We start from the raw sequence: 18,172 nt of genomic DNA on the forward strand, positions 1-18,172 counted from the left end.
TTGAAACTTGGACACCAAGGTCTTTGGAGATGGCTTTATACCCTTTGGAAGTCTTGTGTTTGCTAATAATAGAAGTTCTGATGTCCTCAGACAACTCCTTTGTCTTCACCATTATGAAAAAGGAACAAGGCCTACCATGTGGATTTTTAAAACAGTGAAGTCATCATTCATTGGCTAATTGATGTCACATGGGCACCAACAATTAATCACAGGAGAATCTCTTTTGTGATTTACCACAGGCGAGTCAAAATGTGTTCCCATACTAAATTAATGTAAAGGAGTCCAATACTGGTGTCACAGCAAGCTTTAGGGTTTTCTATTTTCCCATTTTTTAGGGTTTAAAATTATTGTTTATCATTTGCTTTTTTGTATTTAACATGAGTGCTCTATACAAAAAAAACAGTTTCACTTGATTTATTTTTTTCAGGAGATATTCCACATTATGTTCTTAAACTTCATGGGTGCCAATAACGATGAGCAGGACTGTACATTTTAATATGTTAAGCATGCATATTTTTTTGGTCTGCATTGGTCTATGAGGCTTGCAAGGCAAGACACCTCGTGTCATTTCTCTGTCTGTCCTGATTGGAAGGACACTTTAGAGGAATACTAATCTGCCCAGCAGTGAATACATAAAAAATCCCATATTTGCAGTATTGTTGATATTTTTATACAATAAATATTAAGTCTATGTTAGTGAGTGATTAAGAAAATCTTGAAAGTAATATGTTCTCTTTAGGTTCATGTGCATAGCTAATGAAATGCACTACTGCTTCGAGTTGGTACAAATTTATTTGCATGTCCCATTCAGCGGCCATGACAGTAGTCTGTGGCTGTTGAATGGGAAAGGGAATACTGACTCTTAGCTGCCAGCATCCATGTCTCTTCTTTCAATTAGCCAGTCTGGCGAACTTTACATGTCCACCAGGCCGACAAATCAAAAGAGCATCAGCGGATGTCAGCTGTAAAAGGCAGCACTCAGTCTCCCATTCAGCGGCTAAAGACCACTGTCGTGGCTGATGGCATGGGACGTGCAAATAAATTCGCACAAACTCTAGAGTATATGCCCAATTCCTATACAAAATAAAAGATTCTTTAGAAAGTTTACCTCAGACTGTCCAGAGACATATTCTACAAGAAAAAATATGCATGAGGATATTTGTGGATGGAATTTATAATACTTACTCATTAAATATCAGGTCTGGAGCAAAATATAGATATTGGCTGTTTGCATGTTTATACGATCTCCAGCTCAAGGCAAACGATGACAGGCACATCCAGGAGTACTGAATTAAAGTAATTTGGTCCTCAAGAGGCAGGTTCCTAAATCCTGTAGGAAAGGAATAACCACATAAATTGATATATAATAAATAAGGAATACTGAAGTACATAAACAAAAACATATAAAGTGGAGTAACTTTGCAGCTATGCTGTGTTTGTTACTTATCTAGTAATGATCCTGACCGACCGTTTGTATAAAAGCCGAGGGTTACAATAGTGGGGTCCAACTGTTGCCTCAAGTGCTATTATACCGCACTCCTTCTTAAGAACTTGTTAGGGGACACAGAGAATCTGGAGACACCCATGAGACCTTATTTTGGTTTATATCAAATTGCAGAAGGTTTTTACAACTGACTTGACCATGATGCTCTTAGATGTTATCCTGTTTTGAGATTTATGCAGCCAACTGCTCAGGTAGTATGAGATTTATCTCATGGTTAGACTGAGTCTGGTATGTTATCAGCAATTTATTAAGATAGCCTAAAACTCTACATAATGGAAATAAAGACAGTTGCGCAACGCTCAGCAATTTGAAGCAGTAACGTTGAACATTCTCATGTTGTGCAGGGAGAGGTGAATTAATGTTTATATAATGTCTTCCCAGTTCTACCGCTGCTAGATGTGGAATATAGAGATGACTGCTGCAAACTAATAAAGCTCTTCCCTGCTAGGGTCTCGCATAGCGGAGGGACATTTCCTAAATACTGTATTATAAAACTGGAAAAGACATTTCTTTAATCTCAATGTGAGTAAAACACAGAAGAAATTTATGAAAGTCTAAAAATTGTCAAAGTAAATATTAACAAACAGAAATAGCAAATCAGTATGTGTCTTTGTAACTTTGTGATACAAACTTTGAAATAATAATTGTAATATCAATTTTTCATTTTTAAGGCATCAGTTATCAGATATTTGATCGTATATAGCGAATTTACTGTGGATTTTCAGTGTGGTTTCGATAACAAAAACCTACAACAAAATTGAGTACAATGATTGTAAACCCTATTCACATCTGGATGAAAATTCACATCACCTTTTCTAGATATTCAAATCTTATTGTAAATTGAGTATAGCCTAATAAAAATGAATGCTGATCAATTTTAACTGTGTGCATCCTAACCTTTCATTTTTACAAAACCTTCAAAGGACTCTGTCAGCAGGTTTTTTTAAACTGACAACAGGATAATAAAGGGTAAAAGAGCCTGATTCCAAGGATATGTCACTTATTAGGCTGTGTGCTATAGTTTCAATACAATCAGTGTTTTATCAGCAGGAGATTAAACTGCCCGACTTGGTCTCATGTGCAGCCCAGTCCAGCTAATCTGTGTAACTCCACCCCCACCACTGATTGGTAGCGTGGTGACAATGCACAGTGTACACAGGAAGCTGCCAATCGTTGTTCACTTCATTTGCTCACTTTGTTAGTCCACAGTACAATTATTCTACTATAGGTCCCTTACTTTTGGGTTAGCAATCAAAATAATCTCACACATAACACCCTTTTATTCTTTCTATGGCTAAGGGCGGTTGGATGCCAGAAACGCGTCAGCTTTTTATATATTTTTGGATTCCATGTTTTTGATTAATCTTTAATAAAGCAAGAAATAATTTTTATATATCGATGGACAGATGTGCCGCTTACTTTCCTCTCTTAAAATCTTTGGCTGAACTTCGCCAGCATGACCGGCCCCCGACACACAGATTTCAACTTTCAGCATTAGACGACATGGCGTGGTGTGCTCGTAATCCCCCATCTCTCCAAGCTACAAATGTATAGTTTACTGGACATTGCAAAAGAGCATCTACAGTCGTGTTTCAATTTTGCATCTAAAGGTCTGGATCTGGGCATGCTGCTATATGTTTAGCAAGCTTCAATCTCATGTCCTCAGCTAGTCCTAAAACTAGGAAGATCATTATCTCTACTTATTCCTTGCAATCTAAAGGATTACAATATTTGACTCATTATTGCATATGTGTATTTTGCATATTTGGTTCATTTACCTGGAATTACTTTTGCCCATTTCACCACTTGTATCATCTGCTTCCCAGCCAAACGGTTGAGGCTGGACAAGAGGTGCTCCGCTGTGTCTGGCTGAGCACTGTCATATCCTGCATACACTATTTCAGGTTCAATATTTTCAAGTATCACAGCTGCTGATAGGGAAAGTCCGGGGGATACAGCAGATATAATTGGAACGATAGTTGTGTTTGTGGAAACAGAGGTCTCTTTTGAGGTGGATGTGAATGTAGGTTCCTCTTTTGGACTCTGTACAGGAGGCTGTTGATGTGGTGGTGGTGGTGGTTGCTGGTGTTCTTCATGGACTCCTTTTAATTTTCCTAACTTTTTTGACTTTCGAGCTGAAATGACAAAAATAGAATGAAAATGAGATTATATGGAACAGTATATAAACATGTACTTAACCAAACTTTCTGCAAATATTGTGACCATCTGATATCAAAACTAAAGCTAGTAAAGCTCTGTGAAATTATTGATAAGATTATGGGCATGTTGACAAGATGGATTGTCAATGTTGTTGATATTAGAGGTATTGAATTGAATCTTCAATTTTGTGCAATCTTGTGCCCAGTGCCACATTTCCTGAATACATCTTCAAGTATACAACCATTTGGCATGACCTACTTTATGAATTTGATAGCCATCACAGACTTTCTTAAGTTTTAAGCATTCGATATAATTATAATATGAAAGATTCATCTTATCATAAGAACTGTGTGATAGAGACATATGAAAAGATTACACTGATGTAGTGCCACAAACCATTTGGCATCGGATAGAATTTGGTATCTCAACATTTTAAACAAAGGGCCATTTAAATCAATATCACTTTTATGAAAAGTTCTGTAAAACGGCCAACAATTGAAATCTGTGAGCAATGCCAAACGGTTCAAAGAGCTTCGTTCATTCCTGAAATGGGTTGTGGTCAGGTTCACTGAATTCATCGATTTGACAGGCATCTAGACGTGGCTTGCAATTCATTGCCTTTCATTTTTTACTATGTTCATTTAGGGAAAGTGACGATAGCCGATGTTACCCATATAGAGTATGATGTTTCTTCATCTGAATGCACCAGCTAAGAGTAAGGCTATGTGCCCATGTAGCAGATTTGATGCAGAGCATTTTTGCCTCTCTCTGGCAGAAAAAAAACACATGCAGATTTACATGCGTTTTTTCTGCCAGACAGAAGCGTTTTTTCAGCGTTTTTACATGCGTTTTTTCAAGCAGTTTTCCAAGCGATTTTGAGCATCACTTGGAAAAGTGCTTGACAAGTTGGTCACACTATATAAATCCATGCAACCGGCATGGATTTATATAGTGCGACCAAGTAATAGTTAAAAAAAAAGAATAAGAATGGTAAAAAATAAAAAAAAAAGATTATACTCACCTTCCGGTGTCTTCCCGGTGTCATCTCTGCTGCGTCCGGTCTCTTGCAATGCTCACGGTGGTGTGAAGGACCTGCGGTGACGTCATTGAGTCATGTGATGGGTCACATGACTCAGTGACGTCATGGCAGGTCCTTCACAACAGCGCGAGCATTGCAAGAGACCAGACTGCGTGGACAAAACACCGGGAGGACATCGGAAGGTGAGTATAAACTTTATTTTTTATTTTAAATTCTTTTTTTTTACAGCTTTTAATGGTACCTGTCCTCCACACCCGGGTACCATTCGCACATTAGAACGCGCCAATTACGCAAGTACAGATGCAGTCTTGCGGAATTGGCGCGTTCTAATGCAAGTCAATGGCGGCGATTACGCTGCGTGTCCACAAAATTAATGGACATGCTGTGTATTTTTGAGCGCAGCATAAACGCTGCGGAAAAATACACAGCATGGGCATTGAAAGTGCGGAATTGCATTGGAGACCATGGGGGAAGGTTTACCAAGCGTTTCCCAAATTCCGCAGCGTAAACGCTTGAAAAACGCATCGTGGGCACACAGCCTAAAGCCCCCGTCTCACATAGCAAGATCGCTAGCGAGATCGCTGCAAAGTGTCCTGGACCATTTTTTGGTCGTTGCCCTCCCGCTGGTCAGCACACATCGCTGTGTGTGACCAGCGGGAGCAGCGATCAGGCTGGTAACCATGATAAACATCGGGTTACTAGGGGCACACGCGCTCCTAGTAACCCGCTGTTTATCATGGTTACGAGCCTGCTAAAGTGAGCGGTAACCTCCCGCTCACCGTAGCAGAGTGGTAACCATGATAAACAACGGGTTTCTAGGTGCGCGTGTGCCCCTAGTAACCCGATGTTTATCATGGTTACCAGCCGGCTCCTGCTTCAGCAGGCTGGTAACCAGGAGCAGGATATCGTGGAAAGATTCTTTCCACAATGTCGCTGCTCCTCTGATCGTTGGTGAACCTGCCTGTTTGACAGCTCACCAGCGACCACATAGCGACGCAGCAACGATCCCTGACAGGTCGTATCGTTGTCGGGATCGTTGCAGCGTCGCTAAGTGTGACGGGGCCTTAAGACACTGGACTTCTGACAGCTTTGAATGATTTTCTTCTGCATTTCTTTTGGAAAAACAACACAAAAAAATAAACTTTAAAACCTGAGGGCATCTATGTATACTTATAGTAAAAACCAACACACTGTTTGAATAGTTGACATGTGCAGAGCTATGGAAAAAAAAAATTTCTTCTGTCAGCTGCCAGACAAATGGGACCAGACAGAAAATAAGCTTCTCCATAACTCTGAACACGTCCTACCATCTTGAATCTGTTACTTATTGTTGATTGAATTAGAAATATATAATCTGCAAAGTCATTGCGGAGAGAGATCCTTTTTACAAAGCCACATTAACGTGCCAAAATACCATAAAATCTTCAGATGCAACGAATGGGGCATTTTGCTTCGTATGAATATATAGTATTTGATATATAGTATATATATGAATATATATATATTTGAATGTGCTTTTGCTACATTCAAATGACTTGACTAGTGTAAAATAGTAAGGAAATAGAGAAAAAATATTAATCCGATCGCATGTTTTTTTCTAGCCTCAAAATTTTGCTAAAAAATTATACCTTCATGATAGGTTCATTCAGAGTTTTTACGTGGATTTTTCTGGCTGAAAAATCAAAGAAATGCTTTCGAAAACTAATTCTTTCGGAGCATCTTTTTTTTTTTTTACATGGCTTTTGTGCATTAGGCATTAGGCTCTTCATCTATTGATTCAGTGATCAAATTGTGTTTGTTTTTAGACAGAAACACCTAAAGAGAATGTGCACATAAAATCTTTTAAACCCACTGAGTTTTTAAAGAGGAAGACACTTTGGGACACATCAGTGTTTATATGGTTGTTTATTGAGTATTTGCTTCGTCGTTTTTGACTGACGGTGGTTTTTCCAAGGTTTTTTTCCATAGTTTTTGGGTCGTCTTTATTACTCAAGTTTTCCAGATTTTTTTTCCTGAATTTAATAATGAAGAAACTGCTAGTGGATTTTGAAGCAAAAATGCTCAAAAAGACATCTGGGTTTCTTTTCAGACTTCCCATTAACTTCTAATGTAAAGTATAGAGCATCTTCCAAGCGGAAGATGCCTGAAAAATGGTCAGGTCATTTCTTTTAGGCGCTTGAAGTCTTTTAAAACCTGAATCAGATAAAAGACACTCAAAAGCCTGAACATATGCACAGTTAGGCTATTTACACATGGAGCCTTTTTTGGTTAGTTTTTGGAGCAGAAAGTAAGAATAAACAGCAGAAACTCTCCAAATTCTCCTCAAAAACACCAAACTCTAAAGAAAAACTTGATTCCCGATCAAAAAACTCAGCGTGCATGTTGTTTTTATATAGAAAATACCTATGTTCATTCTTTGAGAATTTTCTGGGTGCTTTTTTAGGTTGCCTTCACATGTTCGTGTTTCAGGTATGTGTGGCATCCATTTTTTTCACGGATACTACATGTAGCAATTATAATCTATGGTGCTGCACACATGGCCGTGTGTTTGTATGGACTGTGTGTCCTTCCAAAGCACACGGAGACATGTCCGTGTTTTACTACCAGCGCGGATGACAAAGGCCAATACAAGTCTATGGGTCGTGGCATCCTTGTGACATCCGTTTTAACATTGCAAAGTATAAGAGACGCTTTGGAATTGATTTTTCTAAAGCTGTACTGGAAAAAAACAGATGGCACACTGATCCAAAACACTGATGACACCAATACCGGTTTTTCCGGTACTGGTACTATACAGACGTGTGAAGGGTGCCTTAGGCCACGATCACACGTTCAGTATTTGGTCACCATTTTACATCAGTATTTATAAGCCAAAACCAGGAGTGAAACAATCAGAGGAAAAGTATAATAGAAACACGTCACCACTTCTGTATTTATCACCCACTCCTGTTTTTGGCTTACAAATACTGAGGTAAAATACTGACCACATACTGAACGTGTGAACGTGGCCTTAAGTGGATTTCAGGGCGGACCTGCCTAAAAAAGACATTGTGTGCACATAAGCTAAGGCTAGTTTCACAGTTTTCTTATGTGGATTTTGAAACGGATCCACTTCAAAATCTACATAAAACAGTGTTCTTAGGGTACAGTCACACTGATTTTTTTATGTGGATTTTAAATTGTAATCTGTTAAAAAATCCACATAAAAATGCTTCAAATCTTTGAGTAAACTTCTTAACTGATGTCAATGGGAAACATGCCTATACTGTACATTGTGCTATTTTTCAATGTGTTTTTTCTCTCATATAAAGAGAAGCAACATGTCAATTCCTGAGAAGTTTCTGCTTGGAAAAAAAAAACAAAAAAAAAAAACAAAGCTGTAAGGGCTTTTTCACACGTTGCATGTTTGCCGTGTTTTTTTTCTGCATGTTTTCGATGCAGAAAAAACGCAGCATTTGACGTCACCAGCAAAGTGATTAAGATTTCTGAAATCTCACACATGTTGATTATTTTTTCCTTACAAATTTGAAGCAGTTTCATATCTGCAGCATGTCAATTCATTCAGCGTTGTTTTCACCATTTATCATCCATTCGCATCTTATGCAACATTTTCCTGTCAATACTCCAGTATTTGCAACAGAAAAATCTTTGGCAAATACTGAACATTATTGCTAAAAATCCTCAGCAAAACAAACCCAAAGCGTATTTGAAGCCATAATGCTTCATAAACATGTCACATTGTATAGAATACCTATTTGCCTGTCATACCTCTAAATTGGGGGCGCACAACATTTTTTAGTAATGCCACATTGTCAGATTGAACCAACCTCGTTGGGCTGCAATAAAACCCCATAAATAACACAACATTATTACATCTAATAGGTGCACCTATCAGGAGGATGGAGGTCCTCTTCTCACCCATCCCAATGCAGAAAGGAAGAGACCATGGATTCAGCTTTTTCCATTGTAGGTTATGCGGGATGCTGACAGAGACAAGTGTTTGCTGTTTCCCATAAAGTACAATGATTAAGACAGCACTCATGCATTTCCATTCCTTTCCCTTCCCTAGATGAAGACATGGTCACTGACATGGCCACACAAGGCACCATTAAGTAACCCACCCCTACGATGCTACCCAACACTCCTCTACGCCCTGACATGGAAAACACATATGAGCAGCCACCAAACACGGTCAGACGTGTCCATGACCAGATAGTTGAGGGCTGCACAGAAAAGCATTGAGGGGCCTCCAGGATGCAGGTTGTCCGCTCCTGCTGTAAATCAACTGCATTGTATATTTTTCTAAAAGATGAAGAGCAGCAATAGCTATAAAACACCTAGATACAACCTTGCCACTATTGTGTAGCTATAAGCTGTCCTTCACAGAGCTGCTTTAATTGATTTGCGATTTCTGATGAGAATACTTTAGTCGTCTACCTGTTAGGCAATCACAGACAATCATGTAAAACAGCTTAGTGGCATATTTTCATTTCTCCTGTGTGAACCGCCACGTCTGCAGTTCTTTTTTACACTATGATTCTAATGGATTCAAATGAGTGTTCTTCAAAACTTTACAAGAGCTAAATACTTATGACTGGAGTATTTAGCACACGGCATTTTCACTGGTCACAAAATCGGATATTTCATGATAGCCTTGGAAAAATTAACGCAGAATATTAACAAAAGCTGCTGTATAGCATTAGTTACAGACTGCGTGCCTTCCACATTAGTGGAAATCAAAGCCAATGACAGTCTAGAAATATGCTGCCGTGATCAGGAATATTCATGCTGCAGAGCTGTCGCTCTCTTTTACCTTTTAAACCATTTTAAAGGCAAATCATTTTAGAAAATGCTCCTACTGCAATGTTCTTACTGTCTCCACCTGTAATTAAATAGGTCAGCACTGTTCAACTATTTCCACTAGCAAGACCCTATTTCTCATCTAATTATAAGCTCTCATGGCAAACACAATATGGTTATAAGTTGGACTGCTAAGATTTTCGTGATTGAAGGGCGTCTGTCAGCAGTTTTGATCCCTTTAGTTTTAGAGATTAAAAAGGCTATATTGGTTTCAACAAATACAGTAAAGTACATTTATATAATAATTATAATCAGTAATGGACACAGACTGAAGAGGGCCCATGTACAAGAACAGTAAACGGGCCCTATTTTGTGTCTGTTGACAGATGCTGCGTGCTGCTTTCGAGGTGAAAGTAGGCCCATTTATCTCTCGAGCTCATGTGCAGCTGCACAGACTGCACCAATGGTATGTCCACCCCTGATTATAATGATGCATTGTGTTAAAATACTTCAGTATTATCAGTCTTCATATCTGTACCTAGTCATATTTGTCTTATTTATCAGACCTGCTGATTTCATGGATGATGAAACATTTTCAGTCCTTAGACCTTCCTCAGACGGTCTATAGCAATCAATACAATAAAAAATGGAGACTTTAAGTGTATTTCGATCACTCTTTAATGAGCAACAGTATGGTCTTATAATGGCTAACCTGAGAATTTTGGAAATTCACAAAGCCCTACAAAAGAGAATGGTAGAAAGGAACTGCACACCATAAGGCATGTAGAGATGCTTAATTAGGATATATTCAGAATATTTAATATCCATAGATTACACTGCATCAGATTTGTCAGTTGTGGTAAATGCTCTCAAAAGAAAGGTCCAGGATTTGGGGTGGGCCTACCCAGAGCAAATAGGCAAACCAGGACCAAGTATTGCTTAGAGTAAGCAGTCTAATACTTGGTCCTGGTTTGTGTTTTTGCTCAGGGTAAGCCAACCCAAAATCCTGAACCTTTCTAATTTTGAGAGCATTTAAAACAACTGACACATCTGATGAAGGGTATTTACCCAAAATGTCTTGTTTTGAATATACTTAAGGCGGTATAATCTATGGATATGAGATATTCTGAATAAATCCAAATTAAGCATCTCCACAAACCTTATGGTGTGCAATTCATTCCATTCACTATGGATCTACAGGAGCTAAGTGGTTGGCTCCAAAGTATTAAGCACTAGTGATGAGCGAGCATGCTCGTTACTCGAGATTTACGAGCATGCTCGGGTGCTCGCCGAGTATCTTCAGCGTGCTCGTGTTTTCGTCACTCCGTGCTCATGATTTGTGACTGTTTGACCACTTTAATACATGTGAGGAATGCCTGTTTCTTAGGCATTCCTCACATGTATTAAAGCTGTCAAACAGTCGCAAATCATGAGCACGGAGTGACGAAACCATAAAACATGAGCACGCTGAAGATACTCGGCGAGCACCTGAACATACTCGCCGAAAGGGTTAACAGAACATACTCGCTCTTCACTGTTAAGCACCCTATACAAATTCATACACTATTGATTGTGCAATACTGAAGTCACACGGTTGATATCGTACTTTACCTTCCCACACAGCACAAAATATTTGCCATTTTATATACGATACAAGCAGGTGGATCTTACTAATAACAAAAAATTCTGAATTATACATAAAAACTGTTCTGTACTGTATTTAGTTGTCTGCTGTGATAAGTCCTTCAAGTTTCCTGTGATATATTTTGCAAATTTTCACCTTCACTAAATATCCTCTCTGTAGCTTTCATTTTTGTGTGTTTGTGAATCCTTCTTGGTTTATAGCATATACTGCATCCAACAGAGTGACTGTTATTAGGAGCCCGTACAGGGACCTTGGGAAAAAAAAATAATGAAAAACACTTTGTGAAGACCTACATAGACTGCAGAACATGAGGAGGATCTAATTTGTACATTTTATCTAGAAAAATTCATATTTTCGTTTGACAGCTTTTTTTTAGGCCAATGCCAACTTAACACGATGCTACTTTTATAAACATAATCGATGAATTTTCACAAACATAATAATTCTCTGACTTTGTCAATGTGAAAAATATGATAATCTTCTTTTCAATTGACTTTTATTAAATGAAATGCACAAAACACTTCTCGGGTGATGTAACAGAATTTCTTCAAACATATAGAAACTCACTTAAATACAGAAATATTGAAATGACTGATCTTGAAACTGTTACCTTGGTGACCAACAAATGTCTGACAAAGGAAGTTAGAATTCCATATCGAAGGTCAGATAAGATGGTACTAGTGCTGGCTTATAAAAAAGACCTTCTACCTCTGAGAACTACCGGCATGTCGTAGATGTCTGAAAGAGCTTAGCTACGATTTCTCGATATCATTGTTTGGAAAAGGAGATCTACTATGTTGCCAAGGAACCGATTAACTACATACAGATACAGTACAGACCAAAAGTTTGGACACACCTTCTCATTTAAAGATTTTTCTGTATTTTCATGACTATGGAAATTGTACATTCACACTGAAGGCATCAAAACTATGAATTAACACATGTGGAATTATATACTTAACAAAAAAGTGTGAAACAACTGAAAATATGTCTTATATTCTAGGTTCTTCAAAGTAGCCACCTTTTGCTTTGATGACTGCTTTGCACACTCTTGGCATTCTCTTGATGAGCTTCAAGAGGTAGTCACCGGAAATGGTCTTCCGACAATCTTGAAGGAGTTCCCAGAGATGCTTAGCACTTGTTGGCCCTTTTGCCTTCACTCTGCGGTCCAGCTCACTCCAAACCATTTCGATTGGGTTCAGGTCTGGTGACTGTGGAGGCCAGGTCATCTGGCGTAGCACCCCATCACTCTCCCTCTTGGTCAAATAGCCCTTACACAGCCTGGAGGTGTGTTTGGGGTCATTGTCCTGTTGAAAAATAAATGATGGTCCAACTAAACGCAAACCGGATGGAATAGCATGCCTCTGCAAGATGCTGTGGTAGTCATGTTGGTTCAGTATGCCTTCAATTTTGAATAAATCCCCAACAGTGTCACCAGCAAAGCACCCCCACACCATCACACCTCTTCTGTGTCGCACAAAGACACGGTGGATGGAACCAAAGATCTCAAATTTGGACTCATCAGACCAAAGCACAGATTTCCACTGGTCTAATGTCCATTTCTTGTGTTCTTTTGCCCAAACAAGTCTCTTTTGCTTGTTGCCTGTCCTTAGCAGTGGTTTCCTAGCAGCTATTTTACCATGAAGGCCTGCTGCACAAAGTCTCCTCTTAACAGTTGTTGTAGAGATGTGTCTGCTGCTAGAACTCTGTGTGGCATTGACATGGTCTCTAATCTGAGCAGCTGTTAAGCTGTGATTTCTGAGGCTGGTGACTCAGATAAACTTATCCCCAGAAGCAGAGGTGACTCTTGGTCTTCCTTTCCTGGAGCAGTCCTCATGTGAGCCAGTTTCTTTGTAGTTCTTGATGGTTTTTGCAACTGCACTTGAGGACACTTTCAAAGTTTGCCCAATTTTTCGGACTGACTGACCTTCATTTCTTAAAGTAATGATGGCCACTCGTTTTTCTTTACTTAGCTGCTTTTTTCTTGCCATAATACAAATTCTAACAGTCTATTCAGTAGGACTATCAGCTGTGTATCCACCTGACTTCTGCACAACACAACTGATGGTCCCAATCCCATTTATAAGGCAAGAAACCCCACTTATTAAACCTGACAGGGCACACCTGTGAAGTGAAAACCATTTCCGGTGACTACCTCTTGAAGCTCATCAAGAGAATGCCAAGAGTGTGCAAAGCAGCCATCAAAGCAAAAGGTGTCTACTTTGAAGAACCTAGAATATAAGACATATTTTCAGTTGTTTCACACTTTTTTGTTAAGTATATAATTCCACATGTGTTAATTCATAGTTTTGATGCCTTCAGTGTGAATGTACAATTTTCCTAGTCATGAAAATACAGAAAAATCTTTAAATGAGAAGGTGTGTCCAAACTTTTGGTCTGTACTGTACATCAGTTTCATAATGTGTTCATCTGCTAATGTGTAGAATGGCTACAATACAGAAAGTCCCAGAAACAAATGAAAACATTTCAATTACTATAGTAAGCATCAAAATTAATGGAACAGTAGAGTCTTCTCATGGAAGCAAAAACATTTAGATATCAGTCAGATGAAAATGGTTTACAAGAACCTGAAAACATTCTTTACTCGGGTTAATATATGTTAAATTATTTTAGAAGTGGCTTTAGATGTTTCCCTTTCTCACAGTAATAGAAGTATAATGGCTGGCACTGAGCACAAGCACACAACAAATGAGGATCTGAAAGAAAATGACAAGAAAATTATTTTTGTTTATCGTCTGTCATTCTGAAAATCTCATTGACCCTGAACCAGTCAAAAGCCCCAGACCCAAATTCTTATTATCAATAAGGACGCAAGGTCTGAAACGTGTTTGTAATGCTAAATACCATTGTGGTTGGTTGTTGTGACCATCTTTTGGATTGTATGATATACTTCAATAAATTTTTCGTTTTATCCGGATGCTCGAACGTCCCTCTTTCCTCTCTTTACGTTACCGCTGCGGCACTGCTGTTGTTCCTGGCATTGGAGTGCAAGAGGGTGAGCTGACATTGATCTTTTTGATCTCCCCTTTTTCTACAAATTCTTACAATGGTTTACAATTTTCAACTGCACAGGCAGGTGCAAAACAGTAATGCCTGGATCCTTTTCTGCCCCGTCTATTGAGGGTTACGGGCACATAGAGAGGTTTAATACTAGAGATAAGGACCATCCTGACTGAGTACACCTTGTAGCTGTCGGATGGCTTTTGTTTTTTTTATCAAAATAGTGTAATCTAAGTACTCTATGTTAATTTAATGTACTATTACTATTTACTTACTGCAGGGTATTTGCTCCTTGTTTTAACCCTAGATTTTGTCTATATACTAGTTGAGTCTGATTAAGACCTTGAAGACAATGATGTTGATCAAACATTAATGTGATTGTCTAGTATAGAAAATCCATTTATAAATACCATCAAATACACTATCAGATAATCATCATTATTAGAAAGATGTCCCTCATTCTGGATCTCCATCAGTTCCCAAGGAATTCTCCATCAAGTCCCAAAGGGAATGCCAAAACCTAATAAAGTAATTACCATTTTGTAAAATCCTTAGTCCAGCACCATCGTGGTTAAATGAATCTTGACTCAGAAATAAAAAGTCTAGGAATCATATTACAAGGAAAATAATGTAATATAGAAACAGGCATTGGCTACTGCAACCAATGAAGATGCACTCAAACTGTGAGATCCATTATCAAGACACAATAAATAAAAATGCAGTAACATTAAAACCACGACATGTCACTGTGCCTATGAGGTGTCTAAATGTACCTCTGTATAATGAAACTTCAGTGCATAAAAGTTTTTCACTCTCATTGAGTATGTGAAAAACAAATTGGAAATGCTCAATGCCATGATGCTTTACAGACCGTATGACTTAGAGGCAGGGCTCCACAGCACGGCCTCACTACTGAGCGTGTACATAAAGTGCAGCACAGATTCATCTCAACTAAAAGCCTAAATCCTTAGATCAGGGACAGAACAGACATTTATAGGACATTTAATAAGCAATTTATTATATATTTTAGGAGTCGGTCCATTTTATACCGACTCCACCAAAATGGACACCGACTCCACAACCCTGCTTAAAGGGGATAATACTGAGTTGCCCAGGCACAGACAACAATAATGTGTCTTCTGTAGACCCCAAACTACAATCCATATCAACAAGTATCTTTCCAAGTAAAAAAATAAATAAATAAAAAATACTCTGGGAGTTGTGAGGTTTTTATTAATATTCAGCCGCCTCAGTCGTCATTGATTATGAGGTTTATTATGACAAATAATAAAGAATAGTGCAAGTGTTGCCAATAAGAGACAATTAGGTCACACATGTAAATTTAGCAGCTACTGGAAACTATCAATATTTCGTGGAATGTAAAAGCTTTGCAGAGATTATTGGGGTCATTGCTGGCCAATTACAAACATATATTCCACATATTAGTGGTATATAAGATATGGAGGAGACAAGGTTTTACTAAAGTGTGGGATATGGTGTGATTACTTCTGAAGTTGGAGAAATACCCAATATACAGTTATTTAAAGGGGATTTCCAAGACTTTGATATTGAAGGCATATTCTAAGGAGAGGTCACAAATATCAGATCCTTGGGAATACTTGGTGTAAGCATTCCCAAATTACACACTTTACAGAGCAGAACACCACTGCTCCATACAGTATATAGTTTGCATCCGTGGGTACTTCAGCTTAGCTTCAATTGAAGTCAGCTAAGCTGTAGCACCCAAAAATGGCCACTATGGAGCTGTGGTGTTTTGGCTCGGTGCACTATTTGTTGCCAACACTCAACTACCCATTACATCTTACATCATTATTAACATCTTGGTCAATATTCTTTATCCAGAATATGAAAAAAAGACTAGACAATACAGATGGCAAAATACTAATAACTGAAGTACAGTCATTGGGGTGGTGAATAGTGATTAATATCTAAACAATGCAATTGTGTTATCTTTCATAAATAAAAAAAAAGAATTAATGTGGAATACTGAAATTATTATATTTTATTACCATAGATTGCAAATAACATGATCCTAAAAAATAGCTTTCTTCCATTATGAATCAGCACAATCTTTTTTTTTCTTGTGACAGATGGAATTATCTCCTTGGGCTACGCCTGGTTGATTTCACAGGACAGACCATATGGTGTCTATCCCTCAGTCTTGTACACAGAGCTAGGCATTTGGGAGGGAGTTGTAGGAGTCTAGAGAATCATTCATCTACAGTTTCTCATTTCTATACATTTTCATAACATTTTTGTGGCTTGGTTATTACTTAAATTATTTAAAAATGAAAGGAGTTGCTTCCTTTCAGACAGTACCGAAGCTGCAGTTTATTAAAAATTAACAAACCATGCCATACTCACCTTTCCTGGATCCATCGGTGAGTTGCCAGCACTCCTCCCGGTGTCTGGCATTGGCTGCAGCGCTAACATCATGTCAACAGCTCGGCAGCCAATCAGTGAGTTCTGCCTTTGCAAATGGAACAACCATGTAACCAAAATTTCAATGTTTTGTTCACTAAGCGACTTAGTTATCACTTTTGACTTGGTGCTGAATCATGCAGAAAAAAGCATTGTTCATCAAAAAATTGTTCCTTGGTTGTTGAGAGAAATTGCTCTTAGAGGAAGTTTCGATCTCATTCTCTATTTATCTCAGTGTTCCTGTTTGTGAGCTTACTCCCTTAGATGAAGACCAACCCCATTCACGAATGGTCTCAAGATGCTTTACTGTTGGAATAACACAGGACTCGTGGTAGAACTCAACTTTTATTCTCTGGACACTCATTCTTCCAGATGTCCCAAAAAATCTGAAGATGTACCAAACAATTGAGTCTTTCAATAAACTTGATGGATTTGTCAATAATAGTTTAAAAATGTACAAGATGCTTATAATTGTACCTTTACAAATCATTTGACTAGAAGGTCAAAAAACACTGAAGCAGCAAAGTTTGTGAAAACCAAAATTTGTGTCAATCTCAAAACTTTTGCCCATGATTGCAGAATAAAATCACAGAGAAATGAAACAAGCAAAAGAAAAAAGGACAACAAAAAAAGAAAAGCAATAGAACAGTAACTAAACTATGTGCTTCATGAAGTAGGAAATGTCCTGGATTTCATATTTCCCATTCCCTTTGAATCTACTCCTGGTTTTGGCTCATAAAACTGCATAACTGGAAATAAACCAACCATCCTAATACTGCCTTTATTTAAAAAAAAAAAAAAAAAAAGATTGATTCATAGAATCATAGAATGGTAGAGTTGGAAGGGACCTCCTGGGTCATCTGGTCCAACCCCCTGCTCAAAGCAGGATTCACTAGATCATCTCAGACAGATGTCTGTCCAGCCTCTGTTTGAAGACGTCCATTGAAGGGGAACTCACCACCTCTCGTGGCAGCCTGTTCCACTCATTAATCACCCTAACTGTCAAAAAGTTTTTTCTAATATCTAATCTGTGTCTCCTCCCATTTAGTTTCATCCCATTGCTTCTAGTCTTTCCTTGTGCAAATGAGAATAAAGATGATCCTTCTACAATGTGACAGCCCTTGACATATTTGTAGACAGCTATTAAGTCTCCTCTCAGTCTTCTTTTTTGCAAGCTAAACATTCCCAAATCCTGCAACCGTTCCTCATAGGACATGGTTTGCAGACCAGTCACCATTCTGGTCGCTCTTCTCTGAACTTGCTCCAGTTTGTCTATGTCTTTTTTAAAATGTGGTGCCCAAAACTGTACACAGTATTCCAGATGAGGTCTGACCAAAGAGGAGTAAAGACCGATAATGACTTCACGTGATCTAGACTGTATGCTTCTGTTAATACATCCCAGAATTGTATTTGCCTTTTTTGCTGCTGCATCACACTGTTGACTCATGTTCAGTCTATGATCTATTAGTATACCTAAGTCTTTTTCACATGTACTGTTGCTTAGCTCTATTCCTCCCATTCTGTATATGCTTTTTTCATTTTTATTGCCCAGATGTAGTAC

General features: G+C 38.4%; 1 protein-coding gene across 2 annotated transcripts in view; it reads right to left on the minus strand.

Moving 5' to 3' along the window:
* The window catches only part of NR3C2 (nuclear receptor subfamily 3 group C member 2), a 354,893-nt gene that overhangs the window by 55,866 nt on the left and 280,855 nt on the right, over positions 1-18,172 (minus strand). For both annotated transcript variants that reach the window (XM_073642514.1, XM_073642515.1), the window contains exons 5-6: positions 3,283-3,639; positions 1,186-1,330 (exon numbers count right to left, since the gene is read on the minus strand). In XM_073642514.1, the coding sequence (XP_073498615.1) occupies positions 1,186-1,330; positions 3,283-3,639 (502 nt within the window). The remainder of the gene's footprint in view (positions 1-1,185; positions 1,331-3,282; positions 3,640-18,172) is intronic.

This window comes from Phyllobates terribilis, unplaced genomic scaffold (assembly GCF_046119375.1).
Source record: "Phyllobates terribilis strain yellow unplaced genomic scaffold, ASM4611937v1 Scaffold_1__5_contigs__length_1240528914, whole genome shotgun sequence".
Lineage (NCBI taxonomy): Eukaryota > Metazoa > Chordata > Amphibia > Anura > Dendrobatidae > Phyllobates > Phyllobates terribilis.